Source organism: Marmota marmota, unplaced genomic scaffold, assembly GCF_001458135.2.
Source record: "Marmota marmota marmota unplaced genomic scaffold, marMar, whole genome shotgun sequence".
NCBI lineage: Eukaryota > Metazoa > Chordata > Mammalia > Rodentia > Sciuridae > Marmota > Marmota marmota.
In genome coordinates this window covers 1,180,231-1,202,601 of record NW_026000108.1, presented here as the reverse complement: position 1 = coordinate 1,202,601, position 22,371 = coordinate 1,180,231, and the positions used below count along the sequence as shown (strand labels likewise).

The 22,371-nt window shown below is 55.0% G+C and overlaps 1 protein-coding gene across 7 annotated transcripts in view; it reads left to right on the top strand.

Moving 5' to 3' along the window:
• Nucleotides 1-218: 218 nt before the first annotated feature.
• Nucleotides 219-22,371, top strand: part of Fam53a (family with sequence similarity 53 member A) — a 30,049-nt gene continuing 7,896 nt past the window's right edge. Inside the window, exons 1-6 of one of the 7 annotated variants that reach the window (XM_048784023.1) lie at nucleotides 219-547; nucleotides 4,621-4,711; nucleotides 11,435-11,550; nucleotides 13,611-13,845; nucleotides 18,849-18,903; nucleotides 19,770-20,548. In XM_048784023.1, coding sequence (XP_048639980.1) covers nucleotides 13,768-13,845; nucleotides 18,849-18,903; nucleotides 19,770-20,548 — 912 coding nt within the window. In that variant the 5' untranslated portion in view covers nucleotides 219-547; nucleotides 4,621-4,711; nucleotides 11,435-11,550; nucleotides 13,611-13,767. Of the gene's footprint in view, nucleotides 548-4,248; nucleotides 4,712-10,697; nucleotides 10,719-11,434; nucleotides 11,551-13,610; nucleotides 13,846-18,848; nucleotides 18,904-19,769; nucleotides 20,549-22,371 lie in introns of those variants that run through there. The other 6 variants (XM_048784026.1, XM_048784024.1, XM_048784027.1 and 3 more) reach the window with 6 other exon arrangements.

Genomic DNA, 22,371 nt, shown 5'->3' with positions numbered 1-22,371 from the left:
GGCGTCCCCAGCACCCCAACACTCCTCGTGCACCCGGCGGCTTCCTCCCACCGGCGCAGGCCCCCGCGCTCTCGGACCCTTCCCCCGCCGGCTTTCGCTCCTCTGGCCTCGGGACCCTGTGCACCCTCGGATCCCCGCGCTCCCCGGGGTACCCAGTACTTTAAAACTCCCCGGCACCCGGCGACCCCTTCCGACCAGTCTAGGCGCGACCCGGGACCCCCGATCCCTCCTGCCGTCCCAGGCACCCATGCGCACTGCAAGGGGCGCGCTCCACTTGTTGAATCAACTTTGCTGTCTCCTTGCAGAGCTGGGTGGGCCACTGCCTTTTCTGGTGTTTGTCGGTCCCATAACCCAGGAGAAGGAGGGCATTTGAGGAGATAACACAGCACATTAAGGAAGCCCCAAAGGTGGACCCAGACGAGGTGGGGACCATCCCCAGCAACCTGCACAAGGTGACTCAGGTGGAATCCGGAGCCACTTTTCCTGTGTAGGCTGCGGCCCCAGTAAGTGGCTTTAGGACTTCTCTGAGTGGAGAAGGGAGCACTAGGTGAGATGGCGTCTCCTGACTGACTCTGTCTGCAGCATGCATTTATTTCATTTTGCCTGATCTGAGTACAGTCACAAATCTGAGGTTTCATCACTCCATCTGTGTGACATTGACTCTTCTCTGTACTGGGGATTGAACCTAGGGTGCTTCACCACTGAGAGACACCCCAGACCTTTTTATTGTTTATTTTGAGACAGGGTATCACTCAGTTGCTGAGGCTGGCCTCAAACTTATGATCCTCCTGCTTCAGCCTCAGGCTTGTGCTCAGTTGACTCTTTTTTTTTTTTTTTTGTAGATGGACACAATACTTTTATTTCATTGTTTGTTCATTTTACGTGGTGCTGAGGGTAAACCCAGTGCCTCACACGTACCATCATTGTATCACTGAGCCACAACCCCAACCAGCCCCTCAATTGACTCGACTTTTGTATTTCATAACAGGGTACCTCTTTGAATCTAAGCTTCCCTTGAAACTTTATGTTAATTTTTTCCCTCTCTTTTCTATTTTTTTCCCCCCGTGGTTCTGGGGACGAAACCCAAGGCATTTCACTTGGAACAAGTGCTCCACCAGTGAGCCTCACCCCAACCCCCATATTTATTTATTTAACTCAAACTAGATTCATGGCTTAATTGAATTTATGATGAGCTCTCAGCTCTGAGAGAGTCTTTAGCTGGGGCTGCTTTGACTTCAGGACCTGCTGCTGCTGCACACCATTCAGGAGCATTGCTGGTGCAGATTGCTGTGCTGTCCTTTCACAGTCACCTTGTCCCCCAAGGAAAATCAGTCCAAGAGGGAAAGTCTGGCCTCTTGCTCTGAAGGTAGAAGGCCAGGGAACAGTTTTGTTTTGATTCGAAACTATTACTTCAAAATCTGAATGGAAATTGTTCAGAAATAGTGGCTTTTCCTGAAATTGGGTTAGCCAGTCCAGGAGTTCTTGGTGGTAATTCTTTCAGACAGTTCTCCTCCCCTAGCTCTGGAGCCTTGTCCCTCTCCTGATTCCTCGGTGTATGCTGGGCACAGGTGATCTCCATCCCTTTCCTTTGCTTGAGCGATGGTTCCTCTCCCTGTCCTGTGAACTTGGAGCTTGTATCTGGGGTTTCTAGCACAGTTGTGGTTCCACTCTGAGGACCAGATGCCATGGTGGGGGGCTGTATGTGGCGCAGTGGTGGGTGCCTGCTTTGCATGCGCAAGGCCCAGGTTTCATTTGCACACTGCAAAAAACAAAAAAAAGCAGAAACTTCCTTTGTAACCGTTCTGCCACTTTGTATGAATCCTAATTTTTTGACTTACATTAGATTTGGGGGCCACAGAAAGAGCAGTTTTTGTTGCTGCTCAAAGTATGTGAGATGAAATGCCAAGGCAGTCATTGTTTTAAAGTAGATGCACTGGTAGCTTTCTGGTTGTGGAGATGCTTGCTCATATCACTGTGTGCATAGGGAACAGTAGTATGAGGACGTTCCTTTTTGAGAAAATATGATTTAACTGGTAGAGAGAAGAACCAGGAAAACCCTTGGGTACTTTTCACTGGTGTACTAGAAATCCTGAAAACATTTTTTTTTTTTTAAAGCAAATTAAGGGGGTGCTGGGGCTGTGGCTCAGCAGTAGTGCACTTTCCTGGCATGTGTGAGGCACTGGGTTCGATTCTCAGTACTGCATATAAATAAGTAAAATAAAGGTCTGTCAGCAACTAAAAAATATATATTAAAAGGCAAATTAAAATTTTTTATGTAAACCTTTTTAGCATTTTCTGCAATGATATTTACCAAAGTAAAATTGAATAAAAATTTTCTAAGCATTTGTTGTAAGCATAGATCATAGTTTAAACCTCGTCTTTGGCACTTGGGTACTTTCAAACATTAGTTAATTTGATTCCTTGAGGTCTCATGGGTTGTCCTTTTTTGGGTCCTAGGGGTTGAACCCAGGGGCACTTACCTACTGAGCCACATCCTCAGCCCTTTTTATTTTTTATTTTGGGTCAGGGTCTTGGGAAGTTGCTGTGGCTGGCCTGGAAATTAGGATCCTCCTGCCTCTACCTTCATGCCACTGGGATTCCAGGTGTGTGCTAGGCAAGCTCTTCTTAATTTCAGTTCCAGGAAACTTAGGGTCAGAAAGGAGAAGTCATTGCTCAAGGAGCCCAGGGGGTACTGGCCAGCTGGGGCCACCTGCTCTCCCACCCATCTGTCTAGAGCTTGCCTTGTGCCCCTTTCTCAGAGTGAAGCGCCTGGGAGCTGTTTCCTTCTGTGTGACGTGCAGTGTGTGGGGACCAGCAGAGAGGAGGACTCCATTCAAGTGTCTTTTTCTGTTGTGTCTCAAAGGTAGCACTTCAAGCTTGGTTTCTGTACATTTAAAAAAATATGCTTTATTTCTCAGAGCAGCAGCTTTAGGTTCACAGCAAAATTGAATCAGGGGGCAAGGGAGTTCCCATCTACCCCTTCTCCTACCCTACACAGCCAGCGTCCTACCAGAGTGGCATATTGGTTCCACTTGAGAAGCTACCGTAGTACATCGTCAGCCGAGTCCAGAGCTAATACTGGGGTCCACTCTTGGTGTTACTGTTTTGTGGGCTTGACAAGTGTGTGATGAGTACTGTCACTACTGAAGACCCCCTGTGCCATGCCTGTTCATTCCTCGCTCTGCCACCTTGGTGGCACTGTCTTAGCTCGAGTCCCAGCGCAGGGCCTTTTCAGCTGCTTTCACTGGGATGTGTTTCAGTTTCTTCCATGGCTCCTTGTGTCTCCTGGTAGCTCATTTCTTCTCAGCCTTGCACGGCACCCCTTGTCCAGATGTGCCAGTTTATTTATCCACTGGAGTGCTGAAGGGCACCTTGGATGTATCCAGGTTTGGTGATGGGAATGAAACTGCTGTAGGCACCTGGGCAAGATTGTTGTGGACAGAAGTTTCTGCTTCCTTTGGTTAAATGCCAAAGGAACATGACTGCTAGTTGTGGGATGAAGAGTGTTGAAGCTGCCAAATGGTCATACACAGTGGCTCTGCCATCTCTCATCCCACCAGCAGTGAAAGAGTGCCATTGCTCCCCGTCCTCCTCAGGATTTGGTGTCCAAGTTCTGGATTTTGGCCACTCTAATAGGTGTGCAGTGGTACCTCAGGGTTGTGTGTTTTTTCTTTTTTTCCCTTTATACTGGGGATTGAACCAGGGGTGCTCTATCACTGAGCTAACCCCCTAGCCTTTCTGTTTTTCACTTTGAGACAGGGCCTGGCTAAGTTGCTGGGGCTGGCTTTGAACTTGTGTTCCTACTGCCTCAGCCTCCTGAGCTGCTGGAATTACAGGCATGCGCCACTGTGCCTGGCTATTTATTTTTGATTGGTACTGTCTATATATACATAAAGGTGAAACTACTTGTGGTATATTTATATATGCATATGACATGATTTTGTTAAATTCGTTCCACATTTTCTTGCCTTTCCCGTCCTTTCTCCCTCCATCTCCTACTCTTGTGATCCTTCCCCTATCTTTGTGATAGTTCATTCCCCATTTCCTTTCCCTTATTTTGCTCCAGCTTCCACTGATGAGAGAAACAGACTGTTATGTCCACTCAAAAGTCCTGTGCTGAAAGCTACTCCATGATGCAATGGTATTTGGAGGTGGAGTCTGTGGGAGGTTCTTAGATTGTGAGGGCAGATCTCTCTGGAATGGGATTAGTGTCCTTAGAAAAGAGATTATGGTTCTTCCTTGCCCTTGTATCATGTGTGGACACATGGTCACCTGTGAACCAGAAAGTAGGCCCTCACTGATCTCCAAACCTGCCGGAATGGTGAGTAATGCATCTCTGCTGTTGACAAGCCATGCAGTCTTTGGCATCTGGTATGGTGACTTCGTAGGTAAGAAGTTTGGGACTGTACTGAATGTGTATGTCCCGTTGGGAGGAGATGGTGCTTTGAGTGTTGAGCCTTTCCTCTGCACAGACGAGGGCTCTTCCATGGATTTAGGGTTTGATTTCTTTCATCAGTTTTGTGGTTTCCTTGGTATAGAGCTTGTACATATTTTGTTAGATTTGTTCCTTAGTCATTTTTTTGGGTGCAAATGTAAATGGTGGTGTGTTTTTAATTTCAGATTCTACTTGTTCATTGCTGGTGTAGAGGAACGTGGTGACGCGTGTGTGCTGACTGCTGCAGTCTTATCTCAACGGCTCAGTGTTCCAGAGGTAGTCGTCAGGCCCTTCAGATCTGCTGCAGAAGGATTCTTCCTCCGTCTCCTGCTGAGAACAGCATAGTTCTGTTTCTTGCTCCCCAGGCTGTAGACCTTTCGTCCCTTCCTCTCCCACGGCATCAGCTGGGCTCTGGAGGGTGCTCTTGAGAAGCAGCAGTGAGGGGCATCCTTGCCTCATTCCTGGTTTTAGTGGGGAAGCTTCGCGTTTCTTGCTAATGCATGTGCTGCTGTCGGTTTTTATAGATGGTCTTCATCAAGTTGAGAAAGTTCTCTTTTTAGTCCGTTTTTGTTAGAATACCTGGCACTGGGTGTGTTTTAGAGAAGCAAGCTTCTCTGCTCTCCTACCATGACATCCAACATTGAAGCTTTCTCTGGCCTCTGGAGGTGGGAGCTTACTCCCCACCAGCAAGTGAGCCATCAGTCTGCAGAAGAAGCAGCAGGGTCAGGTCAGCTCTGACACCACCTGACTGGAGACACATCAGGTCCCCAGACTACACCCATTTCGCCCCAGCTGCAGTTCTGGGCCTCTGGAACTTCTGACTGACCAGCTGTAAATTGACCTTCCCACAGCCCCCTCCTCTGGTTTGATTAACCATAACTCAGGAGCACCATACTTACATTTGCCAGTTTAATGTGGAGGAGATATATATATATATATATATATATATATATGTTTTGAGCCACATCCCCAGCCCTTTTACTTTTTATTTTGAGACAGGGCCTCGCTAGGTTGCTGAGGCTAGCCTGGAACTTGAGATTCTCCTGCCTCAGCCCCCCAGGTCACCGTGTGTGCATCACTGCACCTGCACAGAGAGGGTGTTTTAAAGAATACAAATGAGCATCGAGGTGGAGAGGTGCAGAGGGCAAAGCCTAGAGGGGTCCTCAGTGCAGCGGGCAGGGCTCTGGAGCTGGGTTGCCACCCTCCCAGCACACGGGTGACTTCTGTTCACCTTCCTGTGAGGGTTCCCTATTCAGAAACTTCCTGGGCCCTGTCCTTCAGGGTGTTTATGGAGTCATTGTCCTTGCATGGTGTGACCCAGCATGGTGTGATTGGACATATAGGCTGACAGACTGGGTGGGCAAGCCCAGCAAGGCCTCTGACCAGATTCTTGGGCATGCCTTCCTGGAGGGCAGGGGCAGGACACTTCTCATGGGGGTCTTGTCAGACAGGTGGTGTTTGATGAGAACTTAAGATGAGATTTCTGTGACCTGACCTGGGTAAAAGAAATTAGGGGAAGAGAAGGTGGGAGAAGGCCGGGAACAGGACTGCTCTCTGAGGCCTGAGCCTGCTCCTGAGGCTGGTGGTACCCAGCACTAACCCAGTCGGAGCCGGGGCCAGGAGCACGTATGTACACGTCGTGTCACTTCATGTCACACTAGGTGGTTTGCAAGGACAGCTGTTTACTTTCTCAGTCTGGTTCTGTGGCAGTGCCCTCCAGGAGGGAGGTACCCTTGTGGCCCATCACCTCCCACTACCCCACTCTTAGAACTGTTACCTTGGCAAGGCCTGAGGTTTGGAGGGGACACGTTCAAGTTGTACCCTTTCTTCGTATCTACTGAGTTTTTTGGTACCGGGTACTCAGGGGCACTTGACCACTGAGCCACATCCCCAGCCCTATTTTGTATTTTATTTAAAGCAGTCTCACGAGTTGCTTAGCGCCTCGATGTTGCTGAGGCTGGCTTTGAACTTGGGATACTCCTGCCTCAGTCTCCTGAGCTGCTGGGATTACAGGCGTGCGCCACCGCGTCCGCCTCGTGAGTTTTTATCATGAATGGGTGCTGGTGGATTTTGTCAGATGCTTTCTCTAGTATCTACTGATGTGATGACATGAGTTTTCTATGTTAGTCTGTTGATTTGTTGGGTTACACCAACTGACTCTCATTCTCATGTACTTTTTGCTCCATAATAACGATATTATTTTTTTGTGGTACCTGCGATGGAACCCAGGGCCTTGCACATGTTAGGCAGGTGCTCTACAACTAAGCTATATGCCTAGCCCTTCCCAAGTTCTTTTAAACTAAGATCCTACTTCCAAACAAATAGTTGTGGGTTTTACTGTTAGCAAGATATTGAGACAATTGGGTGTGGTGGCAGACACCTGTGATCCCAGTGGCTCAGGAGGCTGAGGCAGGAGGATCATGAATTCAAAGCCAGCCTTAGCAACTTAGTGAGGCCCTAAGCAATTTAGTGAGACCCTGTCTCAAAAGGCCTGGGGATGTGGCTCAGTGGTTAGATGCTTCTGGATTCAATCCCTGGCACCAAAAACCAAGAGATTGATTGGTTAGGACAGGTGCATTTTATTCCCTTTCTCGTTTTGTTGTGTCCTGTTTTGAAAGGGCTTTCCAGAAAGACTTCCGAGTTCTTGTGCAGCTTATTAGTAGCACCAGCTGTGTGGCATCAGAACAAGAATGTGTCCCGGGCTTCCTAGGACCCAGAGCATGGCATCTGCATACGCTCTCTTCAAAGAAGAGACAGCTCTGAGCTGGTCAGCAGCCACCAAACAGCAACAGTTGATGATTTCAGTGGCCGTGGGAGGTTCACTTGCTTGGCTGTGCTGAGAGAGGGACACCATTGCTACCTTCTCCCCAGTCCTGGTGCCAGTGTGGTGACTAATCAGTCTAGCAGCGAGGTGGCATTTGGCCCCTTTCTCTGGAGTAAGCATACTGTTTTAGTTACCTGGCAGCATAATAAATTGCCTCCAAAACTGGTGGCTTGGGACAGTAACAGTCACTTATTATCGCGTGTGGTTCTGGGATCTGAGGTTCTAGAGCAGCTCCTTGGGCGGCCCTTGCTCAGGGTCTCACCCTGGTAGGTCAGGGGGAGCCTCCCTGGCAGCACCCTTGCTGCCGGGTCTGGTGTCTGCCCGGAACCAGCTGCATTTCTCCTGGCCTAGCGCCTCCTGGGCTCGTGCTGCCCGTGTCAGTCCAGTTAGTGAGATCCTTGCTGAGCTCTCTGAGGGTAGGCCTTGCGGGCAGGTCAGCAGCACAGCAAAGGGGGTGAGGCCCGGAGGAGAGGCCAGTGGTCTGGAGAGGACGTCCAGGAGCGGTCCAGAGACAGCACTGGAGAGGGTTGAGGCATGGTCAGCAGCCAGCACGCCTGAGATCTGCAAGGTTGTTCTGTTTTCCAACATTGGGGAGAGAAGACCCTGAGAGCTAGAAGGTGTTGGAGGGGTGGGCTTCCTGCCTCTATGGGAAGAGAGCAGAGTCATGGGCTTCATGGGCACCTCTTCCCAGGAAGCTGCAAGATACGGGGCCAGGTCAGAGGTAGGAGGACACTGCCCTATGGTCTAAGCCCAAGGCTGCAGGGTCCTGATGTCTTTTATTCTTTTTTTCTTGGTCCTGATGTCTTTTATTCCTTCTTTTTTTCTTTAATATTTTAGTTGTAGATGGGCGTTAAGACCTTTATTTATTTTTATGTGTTGCCAAGGATCAAACCCAGTGCCTCATACATGCTAGGCAAGTGCTGCACACTGAGCTACCGCCCCAGCCCTCTTGATGTCTTTTATTCAACCAAACTTGTTCCTAGGAGCTTTATAATTCTGTTGGGGAGTTTGGGGAAATAATTGTATTAGGCAGAAACTTTGCATATGAGAAAAGGAGGGCTGGGCGCGGTGGTGCTCACCTGTAATCCCAGTGGCTCAGGAGGCTAAAGCAGGAGGATTGCAAAAGTTCAAAGCCAGCATTAGCAAAAGTGAGGCGCTAAGCAACTCAGTGAGACCCTGTGTCTAAATAAAATACAAAATTGGGCTGGGGATGTGGCTCAGTGGTCCAGTGCCCCTGAGTTCAATCTCCAGATTCCCCCCCCCCCGCCCCCGCCACAAAAAGGAGGGAATTTTTAATTAGGGGACAGCCTGCTGGGCAGCTGACTGAGCATGCTCTGCATGGGGGTAACGTGGAAGATGACTCACTGAGCCCCTGGGAGGTGTGGTGGAGGAGCTGGTGTAGGCCGTGTCCATGGTCAAGGTGAGTTGGTCAGTGTCAGTCACTGGTTGTCCCAGGGAGGGGGAGGAAGTGGAGCAAGAAGGGAAGCACACCTCCGAGGGGCTGAGAGCACCCTCTGGGGTGTCTGCTGTGAGGAGAGGATATGGACTTGGAGGTATCTCACCCAAGTCCACATGAAGTCCTCATCCACAGGACCTCAGAATGTGACCTTATTTGGAAGCAGGGTGGTGGACCATGTGATCAGTGAGGTCATGCTGGAGTGGGGTGGCCCTAATCCCAAAGAACTGGTGGACACAGATGGGATGCATGGTGCCGGTGGGAGTGAGGCTGCTATTAGGGAGAGGCCCTTGAACATGCCCCAGGGCCACTGGAGGGCCATTGGAGCTGTGCATTTTGTGGGGCTTGTTTAGGACAGCCCCAGGATACTGACTCATGGCTTGGCCAATGCTCTGACTCCATCTAGTAGACCTGAATGAAGATTAAAAAAAAAGAACCCACTTTGGTGCTGATGTGGAGGGTGGGTCCCCAGGAAGTGAGTGCAGAGCCCAGCGGGAGTTCTGTCTCTGTCTAGGTAGAGGGTGAGCATCTGGGTCGGTGCCGAGTTGGGGGCTCTTCTCATTGCCTCTGTGGAGCCCCTGCCCCGCCTGTGATGCTTGGGCAGAGGATGGGGCTGTGCAGCCACAATGTAGGGTGACGGAAGAAGGAGGGTAGGGAAGGCCAAGGGCTTGGGGCCAGGGCCAGGGTTTTGTCCTCTGTCCTAGAGACCAGGGAGTGTGGCTCTGGGGGCAGAACGTGGGAGCCCTCTTTCACTGGCGTTGCTGCAGGGACCTGAGGACCAGCTTGGCCCAGCATTCTCCAGGGTAGAGTGGGGAAGAGTGGCAGGGAAGGGGCAGGGCCAAGGGGTCAGCTGACACTGGCTCCTGTGCAAGGAGGGCAGAGCTGTTGGGAGCTGGCTTGGTGACAGTTGGAGTGGGAATGGGCTCCAGTGGGCATTGGCCCCTGGGAGGGGCAGACCATGGGGCCCACTGTCCCTCCTGAGGTGTCTGGCTTGTGTCCTTTCCCAGTTCCTTCCAGAGCACTGTCCTTGGCCATGTCCCACCCTCCTGTGGGCAGGGCTGGTCAGTTCTGTCACCTGAGCCAGGTATCCCACTTTGCCACCGCTGCTGTACATCCATCTCTGCATCTGGGGGATCTTCCTGCCAGGGCCAGCCTCTGTCTCCCTCTTGGGGCCGCTGGCTCAGCTTTCAGTCTCCATGTCATCTTCCAAGGGGCTTCTTAGGTTGCCCATAACAGGCTGCTGCTTGCCTCTAGTGGAGGCCAGTGGCCCTCCTCTCTGCCACCTCCTCTCTGGTGGAGGCCAGTGCCCTCCTCTCTGCCACCTCTTTCCTGACGGTGCCTGGTTGGTTTCCTCCTTACTGCCATTTCATTGTTTTGTGCTTCTCTGGCCTTTCCTGTGTAGACTTGTGCTTCCTCTGATCCTGACCAGCTTCATCCCAAAACCCCACCTAGGCTCCTGTGGAGGGGCAGAGCCTACCTGGAGGATGGGCATGCTGTAGCCTAGTGGCTGTGTCCTGGCATCACGGTCAGTTTCTTAGAGGGCAGACGGGCCTGGCACTGTGGGTTGAATAGTGCCTCCCAGCTGTATTCAAGTCCTGACACCTCCCCCACATCTCTGAATGTGACCCTGCTTTGAAGTTGGGTCTTTGCAGATGTGACCTAGCTAGGTTAAGAGGAGGCCTCACTGGATTAGGATCCTTCAGTCCTCTGAAGCTGCAGAGCCTTGGGAGACGCTGCTCACCTGGCAGGCGGGGACCTGTGGAGAGGCAGAGATGCTGATGCCGCCAAGAAGCTCAAGGCTCCCTGTGAGCCACTGGACCCGGAGCTGCAGGGCCCAGCTGTTCCTCTGTACCTCCAAGGAGGGCTCTCTGACTCTGGCTTGTGGAAGCCCCTCAGTGTGGTGCTTTGTGGTGGCAGCCCTGGAAACACCCAGTCTTCTCCTCAGTTGGCATCTTCCTGCTGTGCTGGGGTCTGGGCACTGACAGCCCCTGCTGGGCTTCCAGGTGGGAAGGGTGTGCGGAGCTGCTTTCTCCTCTGCTGGCAGGGGTCCACCACCACGGCCTTCCCCCATTCTGCCCTGCCGAGCAGTGCAGGCCCCTCCTGAGCTCGTAGTGTTGACAGGATGCAGTTCCACCAGCGTTAGATGTCCTTGTTGAGGGGTGTGGAGACCTTCCGCGCAGGTCCACATCTCCCACTGCTACGGGGCAGAGACTGACATCCATCAGGAAAGTGATGCTGAGGGGTGCAGGACTGCCGTCCAGCGGGGCCGAGTCAGTCTCCCAGTCTCCTCCTCAGTTGGCATCCTCCTGCTGTGCTGGGAGGCCTCAGCAATGGTCGGCGTTGTGTTGGGTGCCCTCCTGGCCTTACTGGTCTTGCTCTGGCCTGCGTGACACTTCTGATGGTGCTGGCCAGTTGTTTTGCAGTTTGCCCCCTGGGTGTGTCTGATTAGACTGAGGTTCTGTATCTTCAGTAGGAGCCCTGCTGTGGGCCGTGTCCTCCCCAGGGTCCCCTCAGAAGGCACGGTGTCCATGTGTCCTGCCTCTTGTTGTGGTCATTTGATCCTGTGGCTTAGGAGGTCCCCTGTGGGTTATTTTCCTTTGTAACTAATGAATGTCTGGTGGGGAGATGATTGCACACAGTGTGAGTTCAGATCCTCTCACACCGTCCCTGTGGAGTTTAGCACTCAGCTGGTGATGGTCCCTTTCTTTCTGTTTTGCAGTGCTGGGATCGAACTGGGCCGCGCACATGCCCAGCAGGCAGGCTACCCCTGAGCTGCACGCCAGCCCTCCACTGATGGCTCTTGCCTGAAACCTGTGTTGGTATGTGTGTCAGAGGGTGAGTTTATGGGGTTTCAGACTTTCGGTCTGAAACAGACCCACTCCTGTCCCATCTGCCAGCTGCCCCCAAACCTGCATCAGCCCAGCTTCACCTGCTCCTCCAGTGCTCCAGGACCATGGAGTCTGTTGCTTCCTCTCTCCTTGAACTGGGAACCCAGGGTCTCCACATGATAGACAGGGGCTCTACCACTGAGCTACATCTCCAGCCCTTCTTATTTTAAGTTGCCCAGGCTGGCCTTGAACTTGGGATCCTCCTGTCTCAGTCTCCTGAGTTTCTGAGATTACAGGCGTAGCTACCACACCTGGTTGTGGCTGTTTTTAAAATAACTAACTACTCATTATGTTATGATTTTTTTTTCAAGTTGAATTGTGCTACTGCGGCCTCTTGGGGGTTGACATGTGTATTTTGTCTACCCAGGAGGTTTCAGCAGGAGGAGATGGTTTCAGCAGATGGTGGCACCTGGGCTGAGGGAAAGGGAACTGGTGGATGTTGGGATTGGTACAATTAAGGAGTGTCCTGCTTGACACCCATCTAGCTGAGGGTGGACCCTGCAAAGCCCTGTCCTACGAGGGTGTGACTCAGAAGTTGGGGCTGAGGTGAGCTCTGGTGCAGCGAGGATGGGCAGCCAGACCAGTGCTGGTCCCACAGCAAGCCTGGCGCTGATTCAACCTCCTTGTTTGAAAAACACAGACCCGCTGGACCTGTCTTGGCTCACATTCCCTGGTGTAGGCCAGAGCTCTGCCCAGGTCGGTGGGGGCTGTCAGTGCCAGGCACACCAGGTGCTGAAGGAACAGGGGTGTGATCCCAAAGCAGACGAGCTATACGGGAGCAGCGTTCCAGCTGCTTGGGTACCCCCACCTGGAGTAGCCCCTGTGTGTGGGGAGGACTCAGTCCTGTCTGGGCCAGGCCTCCTGGTCCCCGGGTCAGGCCTGTGGCACCTGCTGGGTCTCAGGTGCAGTGTTGATGGTTACACTTGGTCCTGCTTCCTGCTTATGGAGGGCCCTGGCTGCCCCATCCAGGCAGATGCCAGCTTTGGGCCTCATTTTCAAAGTCACCCAGGGGAAGTGTTGGTGGATTCTGTTTAGAGGGCGTGTTTCCTAAGTGTGGGAAGTGAGTGCTAAGTCTTGGCAGCGTCTTGGAGGTACGGGGGTTCTCCTGGGCTTTCCTGGTCTCTCCGCGCATGGCTGAGGTCGGGTGTTCCTGCTCTCCAGTGTGGCCCTGCTTGCTGTGGCAGTGGCGCCACACTGTGGGCCAGCTGGCCGCACCTGCTGAGTTGGGGTGGACACTCACCTTGGGCAAGCTGGCTGGCTGGAAGGGGGGCTAGCGCTCGCAGGTGCTCCAGTGTGTAGCTGCCCTGTCCTGTCCTGTGGCGCTTGGGGACGTGTGCTCAGGAGGCCTGTGGGGTCCAGTGCTGTTCAGCTTCCAAAGCCTCTTTTGTTCTCTTGGTCCTTTCAGAGGGTGCTGTCACCAGGTTTGCCACTTTGCTTCCCGCCATCTGTGTGGCCTCTTGCTTCCTTGGTTGATGGCCCCTAGTGGCAGCTCCCACTCACCACTGGGCCCAGAGCAGTCTAAAGCCTTGTGTGAGTGGCGTCCTGGGGGCACGCTGGACCTCTTGCTGGATGGGGACATCTTACCCTTTGGGGGAGCTGGCCACCCCAGGGCCAGAGCTCAGGACTTGCAAACCCCCTTCTTGCAGGACTTGTGTGCCACCCTGTTCTCCCCAGAGGGACCCACGCTTCAGGGGCCAGGGCTGGGGAGGCAGATCTGGTGTGGAACCTTGCTGGCCACCTGGAGGCCTGGCTCCCACTGCTGCCGTCCTTCCCTCCTTCCTTGGAGCAGGTTGGGTGGCCTTTCCTGCAGCTGTAGGAAAGGGTTTCAGTGGGGCTGGTGCTGTGTGTGCCTCTGACCCTTCATCCTTCCCCAGAAGAGCCTGTTCCTGGAGGTTCCAGGTGGTTTTGAAGGCGGGAAGGTGTTTGTCGGGCGGGATGTTAGGAGTGTACGAGAGAAGCCTCAGCACCGTGGTTCCACTCTGGTCACGTGGCCGTTTCTATTTGCAGGCACAGCTCTGAAGAGCCTGGGGAGATGGGCCGTTGTGTCTGCGAAGCAGAGACATAACCCTGAGGTTCAGCACGACCCAGCTGTGGCCTGGGCCTCCCGAGGTCCGATGTCTCAGAACGGCAGCACTCCGTGGTGGGCGGAGGGAGGGCGCTGACCATGGTCACGCTCATCACCGAGAAGCTGCAGAACCAGAGTCTGGATGACCTTACCCACAAGGCCTGTGAAGCTGGCCCGGTGAGTTGGCTCCAGCGCCAAGGGCAGAGTGCTGCCCATGTGTGGTGTCCCAGAGTGGCTGCACTGGGACGTGGAGGCCTCCCAGGCCGAGAGCTGAGGGGCCTGGTGGGCTGGGCAGCAGAGGCGCCGTGTGCATCCAGGCCCAGGCCTGTTGGCGTTGTCGGGGCCTGTGCACGTCTGTGTCCAGGTGGTCAGCACATGTGGCCTGGTCAGGTGCTCTGAGGGAACCTCTCGATTTCATCACCGTGGGTTTTGTCTGGTCTGAACCTGGCGTAGGCAGAGTAGTTTTCTACCTATGAGGTAAGTGGACTTTGTATGTCACCCTGAGGACACCCACTGCCCTGGTTAGATTGAGCATCCAGCCTGGAGTTGGCACTGTGCAGGTGGCCTGCCCGGGGGGGTCCTCCATCCTGTCACCCCATCCCGGCTGGCACGTGGCTGGGCCCGTGCTTGGCAGACCCTGTGTGTTGTCCCTCTCTGGGTGGACGTGGACTGGCCCACTGTGGCTGGTTCCCTGTGGCGTGGGCCTGGCCTGCGGGCGTTGTGGGAGCGTTCCTTGTGTGCTGGAGGAGTTTCCCGAGGACCCGCCAGGTGCTCCCACAGCAGCTGCCCCGTCCCGTCTTGGGAGAACTGTCACTGTCAGGGAGAGCACAGCTGCCCTCGTGGATGTGGGTGGTGCCTCGCTGTGGGGCTCCTCGTCCTCTGAGCTGGGTCCCCTGGTGGTCATGCTGTTCCTCTGTTGGCTGTCACTCACGCATGTCCTCTTGGGTTCCGGGTACTGGCCCTTGCTGGCAGTCGTGGAGCTTCGTCTGCCCAGGGTGCTGACTTTGCACTCACTTGAGGGCATCGCTGAAGACACGGTGTTTTTTGTTTGGTTTGGTTCTGGAGATTGAACATAGGGTGCTGTGCCCTTGCGCTAGACCCCAGCCCTTTTTATTTTGAACCGGGGCCTCACTAAGTTGCCGAGGCTGGCCTTGAACCTTCGATCCTCCTGCCTTAGCCTCTTGAGGTGCTGGGTTGACAGGTGTGTTCCACCACACCTGGCAAAAACTTATTCTTTAAAAGCCAAATCTTTTGAGAAATTTGTATATTTTATTCTACAGCAAATTCAACTTAGACACTAAAAGTCTCATTGTAAAAAAAAAAAAAAAAACAACTAAAAACTCAGAAACTAAATATTTGTTACAGAAATAGTTGATGGTGGTATTTAGATTTCATAAAACTTACACTTGAAAAAAGAAGGTTCACGCACCCAGGCTGCCTAAACATACTCAGGGCTAGGTGTGTTGGTGCACCTCTGTGATCCCAGCACCTCTGGAGGCTGAGGGTGGGTGGCTGCAGGTTCAAGCCCAGCCTCAGCAACCTAGAAAAACCTTCTCTGAAATTAAAAATGGCCGGGGATGTAGCTGGGAGTTCCTTGAGTGTAATCCCCAGTACTCCTCCCTGCAAAAGTGGCTCAGTTGGTAGGGTGCCCTGCGTTCAATCCTTGGCATTGCAGAAAAAAACACAAGTTTTCTCGTAACAGAATTGGATATAAGTTTTAAAACTAAAATTTAAAATAATCTGAATGCAGTTAGAAGTCCCAGACATCAGTGCCCATGCCACTTGTCCAGCCCAGCCCACCCTGAGCACCTCCCTGTGCTGAATGCTTAGGACCCCACATCCCGGGCCTTGGCCAGGGTGTGGTGCACTTCAGAGGCCTCACCCAGTCCCGGAGGCTCTGGCAGGGAGGGCAGTGTGTCTGTCGTGACAGAGGACTGCAGGGTTGGTCCATCCCGTCAGACCGAGTCCTCCCTGGATGCAGTGAGGTGGGCTCCTCCATCGCTGCTCTCTGTTGAGTCTCCTGGGGCTACACCCCTTGTCCCCAAGGCCTCCTTTTACCCAGGACTCAGGCTCACCCATTTCTTTCTTTTTAAAAAAAAAATTTTTTTTTTTCAGTTGTGTGCAGACACAGTATTTCTATTGTATTCATCTTTATGTGCTAGGCAGGTGCTCTACCCCTGAGCCCCAGCCCTGCGCCCCAGCCCCAGCCCCACCCCCACCCATTCCTTCTGCTCTGCTTCTGTCTGGGGAATGGAGGCTAGTCCTGCTGTGCAGAGAGGCCTAGGGAAAGGATGGGCTACTCCAGCCTCCCCTGCCCTTCTCTTGTCCAGGTAGGCCAGTAAGTGCCTTGAGGTTGCCCACGTCTCTGCTCCTGCCACACCACTCCCCTGTGCGTCCCCCTTCCCTGGGGCCCTCCAGCATCCCTGCTTGCTCTTGGTCAGCAGTGATTCTCGAATGGCACCCCGCAGCGTGTAGCCTCTGGCTTGGCTTTCCTTCTGCGCAGCTCTCTGAGAGCTGGCCTGTAGTCACCGCCTCTCTGGTTTGCCCCCTTGTGCAGTGGGGGAGCTTCATGGCAGGAGTGAGTCTGGACTGGACGCTGCCTTCTGGAAGCTTCTTCAGCACGTGGCGGTCCTGACCGGCTCCCGGGGCACTTAGCAGGGTGTTCCTTGCCCTCTGGGGAGATTTGGGTTTTGATTCCTTCCCTTGCCTGTGGCTTCAGGCCAGAGGAGGTGCTGACTACTTGAAGGCCCACAGATGACCAGTGGCCATAGGAGTGATGACTGGTGACACTGGGGGTTGTGGCGGGGCCTCACTGACTGCTGGAACAGTGCTGGGGGCTGGGGGCATGATGGGGGCTGAGCACTGAAAGGTGGTAAGGGTCCTTCTGTTGCTGTGGCAGAAACGGGGGCCATGAGGGCCCTCAGGGCCAGGGAGAGAAAAGAGTGGACAGTGCTTGTGTTTGGGTGTCCAGAGGCCTGGAGATAGTAGCAGGTACTGAATTCCACTTGTAGAGGTCATTCAGTGAACTGGGTGCCTTCCCATACCTGTACCTGTTCCCATGCTGGGCTGGGGTGTAAGTGCTCACCTGTGGGTGGCAGACGAGGGCAGGGGCAAGGGTGAGTTGTGCAGTGTGTTTAAAGAAATGTTGCTGCCCCTGAGGGTGGCCAGAGTGGTCGGGGGCTGCCAGGGCGATGGCCTCTGGCTGGGGCTGGAGGTGGTGGGTGGTGGGCTGTGTGCAGGTCTCGGGGAGATCCTTGCTGGCTGACAAACTGGTGGTAGTAGGAAACTGTGGACTCGGGTCAGGGTAGCTGCCCTGGGGCAGTGGGAGGGAGGGCTGGGAGGCCAGATGGAAGCAGAGAATACAGCTGGCCTGGGTCACCATTCAGATTGGCATAGAGTGGCTGTGGCTGGCTATGGTTGGTGCTGGGGAGGGACATGGGGCTCTGGGAAGTCCCATCATGCCACTGGCCTGGGTGGATGTGGAGGTTACCAGTTCAGCTCACATCCATGCAGCCTGTGTGTGTGGGGACCTGCTGGAAGCGTGTGCTGCCCCGCATGTGTGTTGGTCACTTGGGAGGTGCAGGCCTGCGGTCCTCAGCCACAGTGGCAGCCATTCGAGCTGGCTGAGGGAGCCCTGTCTTGCAAGTCTGTGGATTGGGGGCCACTTCCTTATACACTGGGGATGCAGACCTGGGAGGGTGAGCTCTGTGCTGTCCTGTACTCGCTGTGGGGAAGTGCTGGGATGGGGGGGAGGGCCACTGACCATGAGGCACTGCCAGCCACAGACGAGGTTGCAGCCATGTGGAAGGGCCTGGAAGAGTGAGCCCCCGGCCTGGGCGGTACCACAGCTGTGCTGGTTTGCACCAGGGCCTGGGAGCCTTCAGGTGTGCGCTGTCAGTGTCAGGTGGTCTGCAGAACTGTTGCTTCTCTGCTTCTGAACCTGAAGGTCACTAGTGCCTGTGCCCATGCCAGCCCCCACAGCTGTGCATGTGGGCAGCTGCTATCCATGGGTGTCCTTTTCTTGGTCTCAGAACCAACCGTTAGTGCCTTTTCTGTGCAGCAGCCATGCTGTCCCTGCTACATCATGGGGTGCAGTGACGGGAAAGGCCATGTGGCATTTGCCATGGCATCTTCGTGCCGGCCCCTAGAGCTGCCTCCCTGAGGGAGTGGGAGGCCCTGCACCCGCTGTAGCCTGGCTCTGGGGCTCCTTGCTGAAGAGGAAGCCGCAATGATTGGAGCACAGACGCAGCCCAAGCTGCCAGAGGAGAGGCAGCCGGTGCTTCAGGCTCAGTGACAGGAGGTGTGTCTGAGGCTCAGAGTGAAACTGCCCATTCATCTACCTCAGGTTGGCAGGTTCTTGGTGCTGGGGATTGAATCCTGGGTGCTCTGTCACTGAGCTATGCCCCAGCCTTTTATATTTTTTAAAAATTTGAGACAGGGCCTTGCTAAGTTGCTGAAGCTCGTCTCAAACCTGTGATCAGGCTCCTGCCTTAGCTTCCTGAGCTGCTGGAATTACAGGTGTGCGCCACCACACCTGGCTTAAAAAAACTTTCAATAATGCTGGATGTGGTGGTGCACGCCTGTAATCCTAGCTCCTCACAGGCTGAAGTAGGAAGATAGAAAGTTGGAGGCCAGCCTCGGCAACTTAGCAAGATCCTCTCTCAAAATAAAAAAAATAAAAAAGGGCTGGGGTGTAGCTCAGCGGAGGAGCACTTACCTTACATACATGGGCCCTGGGTTCCACCCCAGCACTGGACTCACATACACACGCTCACAGTCTCTTAGAAGTGTGTTTGGAAGCCAGTGCTTTTCATTTGAATCACCCTTACCCCCAAAATAAAGTGTTAGGGAGAAGTAGGGTTTATTGCAGTGATGAATGCATTAGAGTATTTCTTTTTTTTTTTTTTCTTTTTGGTACAGGGGATTGAACTCAGGGACACTTAACCACTGAGCCACCTCCTCAGCCCTTCTTTACATTTTATTTAGAGATAGGGTCTTCCTAAGTTGCTTTAGGGCCTGGCTAAGTTGCTGAGGCTGGCTTTGAACTTGACCCTCCTGCCTCAGCCTCCTGAGCCACTGGGATTACAAGTGTGCACCACCATGCCAACTAGGAGAATTTCTTTTTTCTGAATTTTCATATGTAAGTCTCAGTGCTGAAACTTCTCTCTTATCACTTTTAGTATTCTGCTGAGAAACTGAACAAAAGTGGCCATTTGTTCCCTTTGGAGGTCAGTGGTAAGTGTCTCAGAAGCCTTGACAGGGAGTAGGGTGGGACCCAGGGGAGTCTTAGGAGCTGCGAGACTGGGCTTCAGAGCGAGGCCCAGGGGATCCTCTGTGTCCTCTGTGTGGGCCGGGAAGGTCGCTGGCTGCTGTCTTCCTTGCTGGGCCAGTGATCATGCATGGTCTGTGAGGATGGGCCAGGGTCAGGGCTCAGCGAGGGCTCTGCCTTCTCTGCTGGCAGCAATGTGGGTGGGGGTCAGGGGACTGTCTGGCCCTTCCTGGGAGGTACCAGGCTGCCCCATGGCATCCTTTGGCCCCTAGAGAAGGAGCAAGTGAGTCAGGTGTTGCTGTGGCTGTCACTGCGATCTGCCCTGGTGCGCACTGTGTAGCTGTGTCGTTGGGGACGGCCATGCAGGGGTGTGCCTGCGTCTTCCTAGGCTCGCCCTTCAGCCAAGGAGGCGACCTCTGAGCTTGGGGGCTGTTTCTAAGAAGTGGCTCTGTGGGGTCGCAGCCTGTGAGGCTGTCAGGGACAGAGGGAGACAGCTTGGTGGCGCAGGGTGTGCACAGAGCTGGGCTTGCCCCCAGGGGTGTTCTGAGGGCCTCCTGAGACCAGGTGGTCTCCTCAGAGTGAGTTAGCCCCACAGCTGGCCTTTAGGGAGGGAGACTGTCCTGGAGCCCGTGGTCAGCACAGGTGGGCCAGCCTTGCCTGAGTGGCTGGTGGCTTCTGCTCTAACATGTACTCAACTTGTGTCACCTTTTGTCCCTCTGCTGTGGCTGCATCCCTCAGAGCAGAACTGGGGCAGGCTCTTGGCCTGTGTCTGGATTGCTGGGGACCCCAGCCCCTGCTCACCGTCTCTCCTCCACCCTTTGTGTCTCCTCAGTGGACGAGAGCCCCTGGAAGGCTTTTCACACAGGACGACCTGCTGGGAGCCAGGCGGCCGCGGGGCCTGTGTGCCCCTTCCTGCCAGGCCCCTGTGGTGTGGCGCACACTGAGGGTCTTCAGTGGAGGCCGGAGTCTCCCTGCTCCTGCACAGGCCCGGGGGTGGGCAGTGCTCTGAACCTCTGTGAGAACACAGGGCCACCGGCGGCACCACCGACCAAGCGACACTGCCGATCTCTATCCGAGCCCGAGGAGCTAGCACGCTGCCGGTCCCCATGGCGCCCTGGTGGCTCCAAGGTCTGGACGCCAGTCTCCAAGAGGCGGTGCAACAGCGGCGGGAGTGCCACGCTGCAGCGTTGCGGCACTGGGAGCTCTGCCCTGCAGCGGAGCCCGGGCGCAGGCCTGCCTAGGAGCCCCACATCGCCTGCCGGCCCCATCTCGCCTCTGGTGCCCCGGCCAGCTTCAGCCAGTAGCGGCTTCGTGGACAGCAGTGAAGGCAGCTCAGGCTCGGGCCTGCCCTGGCGTCCCACAGGGCCCTGCCCGCTCTCCTCAAGGCGCCGCCTGTCCCTCTCACAGGAGCACCTCGCAGAGGCGGGGACCCGCCTGCCTTCAGCCAGCAGCACCCCCACATCCACACCCGAGCTGGGCCGGCGTCATGGCCTGCTGCGGTGCCGCTCACAGCCATGCGTGCTCAGCGGGAGGAGGAGCCGGCGCAAACGGAGGCGTGAGGAGGATGCCAGGTGGACGCGCCCGTCCTTGGACTTACTAAAAATGACACGGGTGAGCTTCACCGAGAGTCCTGGGTGCTCAGGAAACCTAGGCCCTGATGGGGTGTGCCTGGGGGTTCTGCAAGGGGCAAGGAGCCTTGTGCAAGGCTCAGTGCACCTCATTCTGAGTCGGTGTGCTGTGTGGGATGACCTGGGCAGGGAGCATAGCCCCCATGGAGTGGAGTCCAACTGTGAGTGATGGTGGCCCTGTCTCTGCTTCAGAGCACCTGTAGTCACACTGGGGCAGAGCCTGCACACTGGCCCTGGGGACAGAGGAAGCCGGGAGGAGTGCATGTGCGTCTCCAGCCCAGTGGGCTGTCTGCTGGGGACCCTGCTGCATCTTCAAGGGTGGCAATCACCCGGGAAGTGAGCCCGGGAGCCCAGCAGAGCTTGGGGAGCTGCTCCAAACCCTGGGCCCCTTGGCCCATGGGAGTCAGTGGGAGATGGGGCCACTGGCCTGGCTGTAGGTGACTCAGTCTAGTAGCAGCTGGCAGGTAGCACCCACACGTGACCCTGATGTCCCTGCCACCTCTTGGGAAAGTCCTTTTTTTTTTAATATTTTTTGTAGCTGTAGATAGACAGAATGACTTTATTTTATTTATTTATTTTTACGAGGTGCTGAGGATCGAACGCAGTGCCTCACACATGCTAGGCTAGAGCTCTGCTATTGAGCCACAGTTCCAGCCCTGGGAAAGTCCATTTAGAGGGAGCCATTTTTGTGTTGTGGTCTGGAAGAAAACCTGGCGCAGCCTGGAGATCCTTACAGTGGGTGCCAGCACCCTGGCCTTTGGCGATGCCCACAGCCGTTGCCTGTGGCGCAGTCCAGAAGGGGAGGACTGAGAGGGGCCTCTGGAGTGTGCTGGGAGGCATGCCCGTCTCCCTGCCTCAGGTGGAAGGAGGCTAGACCTGGTTGGAGCTGCGGGCCCTGCTTACAGCTGGTTGGCTGTGTCGGGTCCTGGGGCTGCACAAGGTGGAAGGTGGGGTGGCAGGGTGTGTCTGCCTCATTAAGTGACCCGTGGCCCTGGCTGTTCCCTGACTGCCCACTGCCCAGCCCATCCCAGGGCCTCAGGCCATTGGCTCCTGTTGCTGTGGGGCCTTGCTGTGGGTGAAGTCTGGGCCCTGCACGTGGTGGGCAGTTGGTGGGTAGTGCCCAGGCTATCCTGGAAGCAGCTGCTGGAGTGCGGTCTGCCGAGTCCTGAGCACAGTCAGGACAGTGGCCTCAGGCTCTTGGCCAGCTGGCTGGTGTCCCGTGTGGGACGCCATGGGGCCCTGCCATGTGCCTGCTCTGGACCAGGCCCACTTGATCGGCCGGTTCTCTGCAAGGCTCTTCCTGGTGGTGATGGGGGTCAGACCCAGACTCACTTTGCAGAGAGCCAGGTGGGGTGCCTGTGGACAGCTGGAGGAGCTCCAGGCCCACAGCACTGTCCTCCACCAGCCAGGGTGCTCGTGGGCATGGCCTGTGGGTAGAAGGAGGACGGCAGAGGAGGGGCTGCCAGTGGGGAGCCATTGGCTGGGTGCCTTCAGGGTGGACATAGCTCATGCCAGGGACATGTTGATGGCCAGGCGAGAGTCACGTTCTGGAGATACCATAGACACTCCGCACCCGTTGGGAGAGAGAGAAGGCGGGCATGACCAAGGGTGGTGCTGGGTCAGAGTGTCCATCGATGTGGGACAGTGGGGTGCCCCACAGGGCAGGGCGTGGCCAGAGGCAAGGCTGGCTGGCCAGGTGCCTCAGGTGTGAGGGTGGGGCTGTGCTCTGCACACCTCGCTGTGGCTTTCATGCTCTGGAAAGCTGCATCTGAGTGCCTGCGCTGCCCCCCCCCCCCCCCCTCCTTT